Below are 13,977 nucleotides of genomic sequence, written 5' to 3' on the forward strand. Positions count from 1 at the left end.
GCTGGACCCTTTGCCAAGGGGTCCTGTGTCTCTAGACATGGCTGGGATGTCAGGGCTTATCCCTGAGCATTAAACATCTGCCGGGTTCTCTGAACGCCAGATGTGGGGTATTCGTAACATAGCTGAATTTTGAGCCCTCGAGAGACAAGGTAGGAAAGTTCCAAGTCTATGGATTCAGCAGAATAACTTCACTTCTCATCCTGAGTAAAGGATGGTGGAGGGCTCAGCATTATGACTGGGCTCGAGGACATCTGTGAACTGTGATTGTACGGGAGCTCAAGAGGCACCAGCAGGCAAATGACACTCGCCATCTGGAGAATTTGGTGATTCTGTGCAGAGGACATAGCAGAGAGAGTTCCTTTATATACAATATTTATAAGTACTTTGTTACAGACCTACCCTTGCTCCAAAGATCAGCAAACATTTTACAAAGAGCATTTATATTTTAGCAGGACTGAGCTGTACACAGACCGGTGTAGAACACAAGATCCAGGTGAGACCCGATAACAATGACTGTGTTACTACACTGTGCTACACACCCCTCCGTGCAGCTAGTTTTTATACAAGTACATTAAAGAGACTTACATTTTAATGCACCGAAGAAAAAGTGATGAGCCCAAAGTCCTGGGGCAGCTCCTCCGTTATGGCGGAGGAGCGTCACCCCACTATAAAATAAAATGATAATAAAAACATTTTTTTGTTCTTTCCTAATCCTACCATTGCCAGCCGAGGCTAGGGAGGGTGTGTGGCCATCGTGACGGAGCATCACAGTAGGGAGGAGTGATGGGCACCTAAAAGTGAGCATATCTGTTTGGCCGGCTGTCTTAGGCCGGCCAAACAGACATGCGCACTTAGGTTTCTCCAACCCAGCTGTGTTGTACAACAGGGTTAGAAAAAAGCTGCAGGCTCCCTGTGCCCGCTCAGTCCAATCACAGTGCTGCTTTCATGTGGGTAATTAATATTACCAGCATGAGGGCAGCGCTGAGATCGCCCCCGGAAGCCTGTGCAGTGTGAGCTGGGTTGGGAGATGAACAAAGAGGCAGCGGCCACAGGTAAGTTATTTAATTGATTACCCCCCATTTGTGTTGCCTCACCACTTCCAGTTTAGAGCAGCTGCCACTGCCAAAGTCACATGATGTCTTGGTAACATTCTCATGGCCAGGTCAGAACCCTGGTCTGTAGGCCTGGGTGTGGTCGTCTGGACCACAAATTGTCTCTCCAAGTGCAAAGGATGTTCCTGACTCTTTTGTGGGAAGATGAATGTGAAGTTATCTGATTTTACATTTAGGTTAGTTGAGAAAAGGCCAATGTTTGTGGTGACCCATCTAAGGAAGGCATCTTCTACCACTGGTTGGGATAGCTTGTGGCCATGGATTTCTTGCTGGTTTTGAGGAAAGTCAGTTTCTTTTCTTCTACTTGCTGGTACTCTGTACGTAGAAGTGCAATACGTGTAACAGCTATGTCGCACACGTCTGCTCTTCCTACAACAAACAGGTTTTTGTGCCTCCTTATCGTTGACTTGTCATCTACTGCTGTAGGGTTGAGTGTCTGAATCAAAATAATGCTTTTAGCTTCATATGATGTTTCAGGTCTTTTAAGAGTTAGACAGAAGCTCTCACTTGCATGTGTCTGAGACTCTCACTTGCATGTGTCTGAGACTCTCACTTGCACGTGTCTGAGATGTTGCCAAACTTCAACGGGTTATATAAATCTACTCCTCATCCCATGAGAGAGAGGCCTGCTTCTATGGTTCCCTGCAGTTATCCTCGGTCACAAGTTTCTCTTCATGTAGTAGTGCATCTATTACTGAAGAGGGCTGCTGCCAGTTTCCCAAATATACTTTAGAGTGCCTTACAACATTACCAGGCTACATTGCACATGCTTTTTAGGGATGGGGAGATTAAGTGACTTGCCCAGAATCACAGGATGTTGAGCCCCGGATTCTGACCTGGTTTCCCATGGTCCAGGGTTGGCAGCTCTCACCACTGGCTTCCTGTAGTCGCCACATTCATACGCGGACTCAGGGCTCAAGGCGTGTATATATGTAGCCATCGTACTCAGCTGGGCTTTATGGTTTTCATCGACTGAAACGCAGATATCTCTAGTGGGATCAGTTTCATGAGTCCATCCTTACCGCAGGGAATTTGATGTAACTTGATCGCATCAAGGCTGATTTTACATAACTGATGGTGAATCCCAGATGGTGCAGCAGTGGAACTGTTGTGTATGTTTGCTGAAGACATATCTCCAATGCTCTCCCACAAGTTGCTTGTCCAAGTACAGATGCACGTGTACGGTGTATCTCTTACCTCTCAAGAAGCACTGTCACTAGGAACTTGGAAGAAAATGGAGACGTCTATTTCCAGGCAAGAGGAAAAGGTCTTAAACTGGTAAAGTACTGCTTGAAGGGCAAACTGAAGGCAGATCTTGTGAGCCTGAGGGTTGCGAATAAATGTGCCGTAGCATCAATGCCATCTCAGGTTGTTATACAAAAATCTTTTCAAGAAATATTTCCACAGCCGAACCGCTAGATGGCAGTATAAGGCAGAAAATGGGAACCTAGAACAGGGCCAGGCTGCAACATGATTTCACAACATCCACCAGGTAACCATTTTGGCGCAAAGGTGTCGGCATGTTCCAAAGGGAAGGTATATGACAATTCAGGCTAGCTGACTACGCCACTTTTGCTGTAGTTTTAATTCAACAGCGCCATCGTTAGGTCAGAGCAAGTTTATGTATACATTGAGAAATGCATCCATTTGTAGGATTGAGCTCTGGTAGCTCACTGTCGCCACCTTCTGGGCACAGCCCCTTTCCCTGGCTCGCGATATAAAAATAAATTGTGCAATGTAGGGGCGTCAAGTACGCCATCCTGAATGAGGCAGTCCTTCATGTGCTCGAGGTCAACTTTGTTCATTTAATTTATTTATGCGTTCTTTATACAGCACGGACGTTACCCGAAGGCAGATCTCTTCACAATAAGTACAAGAAATGACAGGGGACAATGGTACAAAAGAAGACGTCAGTTACAGGTGGTAAAGTGACAATTGTGTAGCAAAGTAAATAAATGAGGTAGCATAAAGTGCATGGTAGAAGGGATAAGTGATGAGTTGCAGGTGGTAAGGGATACGAAGTACAATGGAAGGTACAATACTGCAATATGTGCTAGACACCCAGGCCTAGAACAAACGTAAGGTAGGCGATGGTGGCACGGTTGCAAGGGAAATACTGTATAATTAGAGGTGAAACACTGCAATACAACAGAGAACTGTGAATGACATTTGACGGCTACGGGCATCTGCTAGTGCGTGCTCTAACCAATCTCAAATAACGATCCTGCAGTGAGTTGCCAGGACATCCACGGTCAGGTTATTCAGCATTGGAGACGTCTTTCACAAGGCCACCGCTTTGCTTGGCCACATATCACTGGTTTGCCATTACCAGCAGACACAGTAATGCAAATGCTAAGAAATCTCCATAGTGGTGTGTGGAAGGGTACTATGATAGAGGTGCACCTAAAGGCTTAGTAAAGGGGTGAGATTAAATAAATGACCCAAAATGCAATGGTCACCATCAGGCTGAAGCATCCGAATAATGGGCTTAAATTAAGGGGTTACAACGACAATGGGGGGGTTCAAGGTGCAGGGTGCACCTGGGGCCTCCCAACATCTTCGGGATACACCTGTGAGAGAATGATCGGGTGACGGTGGGGAGGAGAGCATTAGTGGAGAACATGCAGAGGGATGTAACCGCTATAACGAACAAATTGGGTGCCACTGAACGGATATGGTCGGAGATTGTCCCCCGTAGGGCTTGGAGGGGAGCGCGGTCAGCACTTGCCATCGAGCAAGGCAGGAAGAGGGTCAACAGGGCCACGCAAGAATTCATGGAGGAGAGGGGCCTGGGCATTAGGCATGCGCTGATACAAGAAAGGACTGTGGGTTACTACGAAAGCGATGGGGTTCACCTGGCTGGGGTTGGTATGGATGTCTTTCTTCTGACTTACAGGAAGCCCCGGGAGCTGCAGGGTGCCAGTGGTCTTGAGGACACTAGAGAGCAACGGAAAGTAGCTAGGTGGTGGGGGGGCTCTGTCATCGACAGGGGCCTCCTCCAGAGCTGTGGCGGAGTACAGGGCGATCTGGAAGCAGATGGACAGTAAGGGTACCTCTGCGGCAGAAGGATACAGTCAATACCTCTGCCTGGCACAGTAGGGGTGCCTGAGCCAAGAACCTGGAGCCGAGGGGGTTCCAGGAAACAGCGTCGGCGCCCCGTTAGTCCTTCGGGCGGTCGGGGGGCCTGAACCGACCGGGGGTGTGCCTCATCGCTCCGCCCTGACAGGGGGGGCGGGAGTAGAACGAAATAAAGTATTAACGTATTGCACCTTCAAGAGCATCGACTTACCGTGCAAATTGGCTAATTAGGCATGCGGGTCAGCGAGGGGCTGCCGCATTGGATCGCCTGTAAGATGACCCACCTTATCTGCTACTTGTTATGCAAAATAAACCTGCACCAACGTTTCCCACACTTATGTCTCATGAGTCTCCTTGGTATGAAAGTGGTATGGGGCTCAAGGTGGAGCGAGCGCTGGCAGTGTGGGCACTATGCCGCTGGCCGCGCGACACGAAGGGGAGATAACGCGAGACAGCATCTTAGTTCCACATGCCGCGCGAAGCAGAACAATAGCGCGCCGGCCCCTTTGCAACAGCCAATGAGTGGCGAGACTTGCGAGCGGGAGGCGGGCTCACGGGACGACCTATAACTAGCAGGGCTAGCATTGCTCGGTCTTTTCCGGTCACGTTTCCTGGGCTGCTCTGCGCTGTTCCCACCCTGGCCCTGACCCAGCAGCAGAGCGGCGGGCGAATTGTGAACAACTAATGGTCTGTTTTGTGTTGCAGGCGGAGTCACAGGGCGATCTGGAAGCAGATGGACAGTAAGGGTACCTCTGCGGCAGAAGGATACAGTCAATACCTCTGCCTGGCACAGTAGGGGTGCCTGAGCCAAGAACCTGGAGCCGAGGGGGTTCCAGGAAACAGCGTCGGCGCCCCGTTAGTCCTTCGGGCGGTCGGGGGGCCTGAACCGACCGGGGGTGTGCCTCATCGCTCCGCCCTGACAGGGGGGGCGGGAGTAGAACGAAATAAAGTATTAACGTATTGCACCGTCAAGAGCATCGACTTACCGTGCAAATTGGCTAATTAGGCATGCGGGTCAGCGAGGGGCTGCCGCATTGGATCGCCTGTAAGATGACCCACCTTATCTGCTACTTGTTATGCAAAATAAACCTGCACCAACGTTTCCCACACTTATGTCTCATGAGTCTCCTTGGTATGAAAGTGGTATGGGGCTCAAGGTGGAGCGAGCGCTGGCAGTGTGGGCACTATGATTTCTTGCAAGGAGGTATGCAATTGTCTGAAGAGGTTTGGTTAGACAGTATGTATCTCACTTCAAAGCCACCGTCGGCTATTTGGGCTAATGATAATTCCGTAGTCTTTAGCAGAACCTAGGCATTTGTGCCTTTGCCTGAGAGTTACATGGAAAAGCGTTTTGGGCATAAGTCCTGTGACAAACGACCGAAATAGCTGCTCTCCTCACATCAAAAGCGCCTCCATGCAGTATTTTCTATTCCTCCAACTTAAAGAACGATGAAATAAAAAGTACATAACCTGATTCTTGATCACAATCCTGGTAACTAGTCCTCATGTTGAACATCCAGGTTTCAATCCCATCCAAGTTCATTACAAGTTGAGAGAGTGTCTGTTCCCTCTTTGGAGAGGTGCAGGGGGCAGTCACCGCTGGTCCTGAGACTTTTGCAAGCTTTCCTCCCTTTCACCTTTGTATTTCACCTGGACAGGTTCCAAGCTTGCTTTTCCACAGGGCACAAACGACACCCCACTGAGGAGGCCCAGTGAGGTTAAAAGCTGTCTGAGGTTTTTTTTGTTCTTGCTTAAATCCTGCTCTGGTGTTGCAGACTGACTGTTCTTATTAGAGCAGGATAATGGTTGATTTGCATGCGGCTGGCCCTTGCCTGGAGTGGTAAAGTGGGCACAAAGGGTGGTCTTGAATGTGGCAGGAGCAAATGTCTGTGGCTGAGACCTTTGCAAGCTCATCACCCATCACCTTTGGGGCTCGTTATTTTGTATAAACACAAGATATATTTTATATTCAGCAATGTTAGATTTATATACATTCTCTGTTCTCGGCTGTAAGTCCCTCTCCAGTCCTTCATGTGTGATGCCCCCGGTTTTCTTTTTCCTGTGCACATCTGTATTATATTTTGTTCTACTGACCACCTCTGATCTTTCTTTCTTTCTCTCTCATGTAATCTAGGCAGTCATGATTACTGTACTTGTGTCCATGTGGTATTCATTCAACGTCACTGCTGCTTGTTGTACGTACCGAACCGCAGGGCACACATCTGTGTGTTACAGGGGCGCTTTTCCAAGGGCTTGGCGAAGAGATCACAGAGGCGACTGAATGTCTTGTCCGCTGTCAGACACCGCACGTCCCTCACCTGGTGCCCTCCATCGCAGGACCTGGAGCACTGAAGACAAGACATGCCAGGAGTCAGAATAGATCATTCTAGCCAGGCCATAACGAGGCAGCATGCAGAGGGTTTGTATATATGCCATGGTATGAAGCAAACACAACTAGTACATTGCAGGCAGGGCATGGCCACAGCAGGGGATATGAGATGTTTACTATGAGACCAGGACATGGCCGCGAGTAAAGAGTTTGTGTATAGGGCATGGCATGAGTCAAACACTACTAGTACATTACAGACAGGACATGGCCGCAGCAGGGGATATGAGATGTTTACTATGAGGCCAGGACATGGCCGCGAGCAAAGAGTTTGTGTATAGGGCATGGCATGAGTCAAACACTACTAGTACATTACAGAAAGGACATGGCGGCAGCAGGGGATATGAGATGTTTACTATGAGGCCAGGACATGGCCGCGAGCAAAGAGTTTGTGTATAGGGCATGGCATGAGTCAAACACTACTAGTACATTACAGACAGGACATGGCCGCAGCAGGGGATATGAGATGTTTACTATGAGGCCAGGACATGGCCGCGAGCAAAGAGTTTGTGTATAGGGCATGGCATGAGTCAAACACTACTAGTACATTACAGAAAGGACATGGCTGCAGCAGGGGATATGAGATGTTTACTATGAGGCCAGGACATGGCCGCGAGCAAAGAGTTTGTGTATAGGGCATGGCATGAGTCAAACACGGCTAGTACATTACAGACAGGACATGGCCGCAGCAGGGGATATGAGATGTTTACTATGAGACCAGGACATGGCCGCGAGCAAAGAGTTTGTGTATAGGGCATGGCATGAGTCAAACACGGCTAGTACATTACAGACAGGACATGGACGCAGCAGGGGATATGAGATGTTTACTATGAGACCAGGACATGGCCGCGAGCAAAGACTTTGTGTATAGGGCATGGCATAAGTCAAACACTACTAGTACATTACAGAAAGGACATGGCTGAAGCAGGGGATATGAGATGTTTACTATGAGACCAGGACATGGCCGCGAGCAAAGAGTTTGTGTATAGGGCATGGCATGAGTCAAACACGGCTAGTACATTACAGACAGGACATGGCTGCAGCAGGGGATATGAGATGTTTACTATGAGACCAGGACATGGCCGCGAGCAAAGAGTTTGTGTATAGGGCATGGCATAAGTCAAACACTACTAGTACATTACAGACAGGACATGGCCGCAGCAGGGGATATGAGATGTTTACTATGAGACCAGGACATGGCCGCGAGCAAAGAGTTTGTGTATAGGGCATGGCATGAGTCAAACACGGCTAGTACATTACAGACAGGACATGGCTGCAGCAGGAGTTGAGATGTTTACTATGGGACCAAAAGGTGGCCGCAAGCAAAGAGTTTGTGTATAGGGCATGGCATAAGTCAAACAATACTAGTACATTACAGACAGGACATGGCCGCAGCAGGGTATATGAGATGTTTACTATGGGACCAAAAGGTGGCCGCAAGCAAAGAGTTTGTGTATAGGGCATGGCATAAGTCAAACACGGCTAGTACATTACAGAAAGGACATGGCTGCAGCAGGGGATATGAGATGTTTACTATGAGGCCAGGACATGGCCGCGAGCAAAGAGTTTGTGTATAGGGCATGGCATGAGTCAAACACGGCTAGTACATTACAGAAAGGACATGGCTGCAGCAGGGGATATGAGATGTTTACTATGAGACCAGGACATGGCCGCGAGCAAAGAGTTTGTGTATAGGGCATGGCATGAGTCAAACACTACTAGTACATTACAGACAGGACATGGCCGCAGCAGGGGATATGAGATGTTTACTATGAGACCAGGACATGGCCGCGAGCAAAGAGTTTGTGCATAGGGCATGGCATAAGTCAAACACGGCTAGTACATTACAGACAGGACATGGCCGCAGCAGGGGATATGAGATGTTTACTATGAGACCAGGACATGGCCGCGAGCAAAGAGTTTGTGTATAGGGCATGGCATGAGTCAAACACGGCTAGTACATTACAGACAGGACATGGCTGCAGCAGGAGTTGAGATGTTTACTATGGGACCAAAAGGTGGCCGCAAGCAAAGAGTTTGTGTATAGGGCATGGCATAAGTCAAACACTACTAGTACATTACAGACAGGACATGGCCGCAGCAGGGGATATGAGATGTTTACTATGGGACCAAAAGGTGGCCGCAAGCAAAGAGTTTGTGTATAGGGCATGGCATAAGTCAAACACGGCTAGTACATTACAGAAAGGACATGGCTGCAGCAGGGGATATGAGATGTTTACTATGAGACCAGGACATGGCCGCGAGCAAAGAGTTTGTGTATAGGGCATGGCATGAGTCAAACACTACTAGTACATTACAGACAGGTCATGGCCGCAGCAGGGGATATGAGATGTTTACTATGGGACCAAAAGGTGGCCGCAAGCAAAGAGTTTGTGTATAGGGCATGGCATAAGTCAAACACGGCTAGTACATTACAGAAAGGACATGGCTGCAGCAGGGGATATGAGATGTTTACTATGAGACCAGGACATGGCCGCGAGCAAAGAGTTTGTGTATAGGGCATGGCATGAGTCAAACACGGCTAGTACATTACAGACAGGACATGGCCGCAGCAGGGGATATGAGATGTTTACTATGGGGCCAAAAGGTGGCCGCGAGCAAAGAGTTTGTGTATAGGGCATGGCATAAGTCAAACACTACTAGTACATTACAGACAGGACATGGCTGCAGCAGGGGATATGAGATGTTTACTATGGGTCCAGGACATGGCCGCGAGCAAAGAGTTTGTGTATAGGGCATGGCATGAGTCAAACACGGCTAGTACATTACAGAAAGGACATGGCTGCAGCAGGAGTTGAGATGTTTACTATGGGACCAAAAGGTGGCCGCAAGCAAAGAGTTTGTGTATAGGGCATGGCATAAGTCAAACAATACTAGTACATTACAGACAGGACATGGCCGCAGCAGGGTATATGAGATGTTTACTATGGGACCAAAAGGTGGCCGCAAGCAAAGAGTTTGTGTATAGGGCATGGCATAAGTCAAACACGGCTAGTACATTACAGAAAGGACATGGCTGCAGCAGGGGATATGAGATGTTTACTATGAGGCCAGGACATGGCCGCGAGCAAAGAGTTTGTGTATAGGGCATGGCATGAGTCAAACACGGCTAGTACATTACAGAAAGGACATGGCTGCAGCAGGGGATATGAGATGTTTACTATGAGACCAGGACATGGCCGCGAGCAAAGAGTTTGTGTATAGGGCATGGCATGAGTCAAACACTACTAGTACATTACAGACAGGACATGGCCGCAGCAGGGGATATGAGATGTTTACTATGAGACCAGGACATGGCCGCGAGCAAAGAGTTTGTGCATAGGGCATGGCATAAGTCAAACACGGCTAGTACATTACAGACAGGACATGGCCGCAGCAGGGGATATGAGATGTTTACTATGAGACCAGGACATGGCCGCGAGCAAAGAGTTTGTGTATAGGGCATGGCATGAGTCAAACACGGCTAGTACATTACAGACAGGACATGGCTGCAGCAGGAGTTGAGATGTTTACTATGGGACCAAAAGGTGGCCGCAAGCAAAGAGTTTGTGTATAGGGCATGGCATAAGTCAAACACTACTAGTACATTACAGACAGGACATGGCCGCAGCAGGGGATATGAGATGTTTACTATGGGACCAAAAGGTGGCCGCAAGCAAAGAGTTTGTGTATAGGGCATGGCATAAGTCAAACACGGCTAGTACATTACAGAAAGGACATGGCTGCAGCAGGGGATATGAGATGTTTACTATGAGACCAGGACATGGCCGCGAGCAAAGAGTTTGTGTATAGGGCATGGCATGAGTCAAACACTACTAGTACATTACAGACAGGTCATGGCCGCAGCAGGGGATATGAGATGTTTACTATGGGACCAAAAGGTGGCCGCAAGCAAAGAGTTTGTGTATAGGGCATGGCATAAGTCAAACACGGCTAGTACATTACAGAAAGGACATGGCTGCAGCAGGGGATATGAGATGTTTACTATGAGACCAGGACATGGCCGCGAGCAAAGAGTTTGTGTATAGGGCATGGCATGAGTCAAACACGGCTAGTACATTACAGACAGGACATGGCCGCAGCAGGGGATATGAGATGTTTACTATGGGGCCAAAAGGTGGCCGCGAGCAAAGAGTTTGTGTATAGGGCATGGCATAAGTCAAACACTACTAGTACATTACAGACAGGACATGGCTGCAGCAGGGGATATGAGATGTTTACTATGGGTCCAGGACATGGCCGCGAGCAAAGAGTTTGTGTATAGGGCATGGCATGAGTCAAACACGGCTAGTACATTACAGAAAGGACATGGCTGCAGCAGGGGATATGAGATGTTTACTATGAGACCAGGACATGGCAGCTAGTAAAGACTTTGTGTATAGGGCATGGCATAAGTCAAACACTACTAGTACATTACAGACAAGACATGGCCGCAGCAGGGGATCTGAGATGTTTACTATGAGACCAGGACATGGCCGCGAGCAAAGAGTTTGTGTATAGGGCATGGCATGAGTCAAACACGGCTAGTACATTACAGACAGGACATGGCCGCAGCAGGGGATATGAGATGTTTACTATGAGGCCAGGACATGGCCGCGAGCAAAGAGTTTGTGCATAGGGCATGGCATAAGTCAAACACGGCTAGTACATTACAGACAGGACATGGCTGCAGCAGGGGATATGAGATGTTTACTATGAGACCAGGACATGGCCGCGAGCAAAGAGTTTGTGTATAGGGCATGGCATGAGTCAAACACTACTAGTACATTACAGAAAGGACATGGCTGCAGCAGGGGATATGAGATGTTTACTATGAGGCGAGGACATGGCCGCGAGCAAAGAGTTTGTGTATAGGGCATGGCATGAGTCAAACACGGCTAGTACATTACAGACAGGACATGGCCGCAGCAGGGGATATGAGATGTTTACTATGAGACCAGGACATGGCCGCGAGCAAAGAGTTTGTGTATAGGGCATGGCATGAGTCAAACACTACTAGTACATTACAGACAGGACATGGCCGCAGCAGGGGATCTGAGATGTTTACTATGAGACCAGGACATGGCCGCGAGCAAAGAGTTTGTGTATAGGGCATGGCATGAGTCAAACACTACTAGTACATTACAGACAGGACATGGCCGCAGCAGGGGATATGAGATGTTTACTATGAGGCCAGGACATGGCCGCGAGCAAAGAGTTTGTGTATAGGGCATGGCATGAGTCAAACACGGCTAGTACATTACAGACAGGACATGGACGCAGCAGGGGATATGAGATGTTTACTATGGGGCCAAAAGGTGGCCGCGAGCAAAGAGTTTGTGTATAGGGCATGGCATAAGTCAAACACTACTAGTACATTACAGACAGGACATGGCTGCAGCAGGGGATATGAGATGTTTACTATGAGACCAGGACATGGCAGCGAGCAAAGAGTTTGTGTATAGGGCATGGCATGAGTCAAACACGGCTAGTACATTACAGAAAGGACATGGCTGCAGCAGGGGATATGAGATGTTTACTATGAGACCAGGACATGGCAGCTAGTAAAGACTTTGTGTATAGGGCATGGCATAAGTCAAACACTACTAGTACATTACAGACAGGACATGGCCGCAGCAGAGGATCTGAGATGTTTACTATGAGACCAGGACATGGCCGCGAGCAAAGAGTTTGTATATAGGGCATGGCATGAGTCAAACACGGCTAGTACATTACAGACAGGACATGGCTGCAGCAGGAGTTGAGATGTTTACTATGGGACCAAAAGGTGGCCGCAAGCAAAGAGTTTGTGTATAGGGCATGGCATAAGTCAAACACTACTAGTACATTACAGACAGGACATGGCCGCAGCTGGGGATATGAGATGTTTACTATGGGACCAAAAGGTGGCCGCAAGCAAAGAGTTTGTGTATAGGGCATGGCATAAGTCAAACACGGCTAGTACATTACAGAAAGGACATGGCTGCAGCAGGGGATATGAGATGTTTACTATGAGACCATGACATGGCCGCGAGAAAAGAGTTTGTGTATAGGGCATGGCATGAGTCAAACACTACTAGTACATTACAGACAGGTCATGGCCGCAGCAGGGGATATGAGATGTTTACTATGGGACCAAAAGGTGGCCGCAAGCAAAGAGTTTGTGTATAGGGCATGGCATAAGTCAAACACGGCTAGTACATTACAGAAAGGACATGGCTGCAGCAGGGGATATGAGATGTTTACTATGAGACCAGGACATGGCCGCGAGCAAGAGTTTGTGTATAGGGCATGGCATGAGTCAAACACTACTAGTACATTACAGAAAGGACATGGCTGCAGCAGGGGATATGAGATGTTTACTATGGGACCAGGACATGGCCGCGAGCAAAGAGTTTGTGTATAGGGCATGGCATGAGTCAAACACTACTAGTACATTACAGAAAGGACATGGCTGCAGCAGGGGATATGAGATGTTTACTATGAGGCCAGGACATGGCCGCGAGCAAAGAGTTTGTGTATAGGGCATGGCATGAGTCAAACACGGCTAGTACATTACAGACAGGACATGGCCGCAGCAGGGGATATGAGATGTTTACTATGAGACCAGGACATGGCCGCGAGCAAAGAGTTTGTGTATAGGGCATGGCATGAGTCAAACACTACTAGTACATTACAGACAGGACATGGCCGCAGCAGGGGATATGAGATGTTTACTATGAGACCAGGACATGGCCGCGAGCAAAGAGTTTGTGTATAGGGCATGGCATGAGTCAAACACTACTAGTACATTACAGACAGGACATGGCCGCAGCAGGGGATATGAGATGTTTATTATGAGGCCAGGACATGGCCGCGAGCAAAGAGTTTGTGTATAGGGCATGGCATGAGTCAAACACTACTAGTACATTACAGACAGGACATGGCCGCAGCAGGGGATATGAGATGTTTACTATGAGGCCAGGACATGGCCGCGAGCAAAGAGTTTGTGTATAGGGCATGGCATAAGTCAAACACGGCTAGTACATTACAGACAGGACATGGCCGCAGCAGGGGATATGAGATGTTTATTATGGGGCCAAAAGGTGGCCGCGAGCAAAGAGTTTGTGTATAGGGCATGGCATAAGTCAAACATGGCTAGTACATTACAGACAGGACATGGCCGCAGCAGGGGATATGAGATGTTTACTATGAGACCAGGACATGGCCGCGAGCAAAGAGTTTGTGTATAGGGCATGGCATGAGTCAAACACTACTAGTACATTACAGACAGGACATGGCCGCAGCAGGGGATATGAGATGTTTACTATGAGACCAGGACATGGCCGCGAGCAAAGAGTTTGTGCATAGGGCATGGCATAAGTCAAACACGGCTAGTACATTACAGACAGGACATGGCCG

At 48.5% G+C, this 13,977-nt stretch overlaps 1 protein-coding gene across 2 annotated transcripts in view; it reads right to left on the reverse strand.

Annotated features, from left to right (window-relative positions):
• ADAMTSL4 (ADAMTS like 4) overlaps positions 1–13,977 on the reverse strand; it is a 340,678-nt gene that overhangs the window by 11,969 nt on the left and 314,732 nt on the right. For both annotated transcript variants that reach the window (XM_086947462.1, XM_086947463.1), the window contains exon 17: positions 6,394–6,538. In XM_086947462.1, the coding sequence (XP_086803588.1) occupies positions 6,394–6,538 (145 nt within the window). The remainder of the gene's footprint in view (positions 1–6,393; positions 6,539–13,977) is intronic.

This window comes from Lissotriton vulgaris, chromosome 12 (genome assembly GCF_964263255.1).
Source record: "Lissotriton vulgaris chromosome 12, aLisVul1.2, whole genome shotgun sequence".
In the NCBI taxonomy this organism is placed as follows: Eukaryota; Metazoa; Chordata; class Amphibia; order Caudata; family Salamandridae; genus Lissotriton; species Lissotriton vulgaris.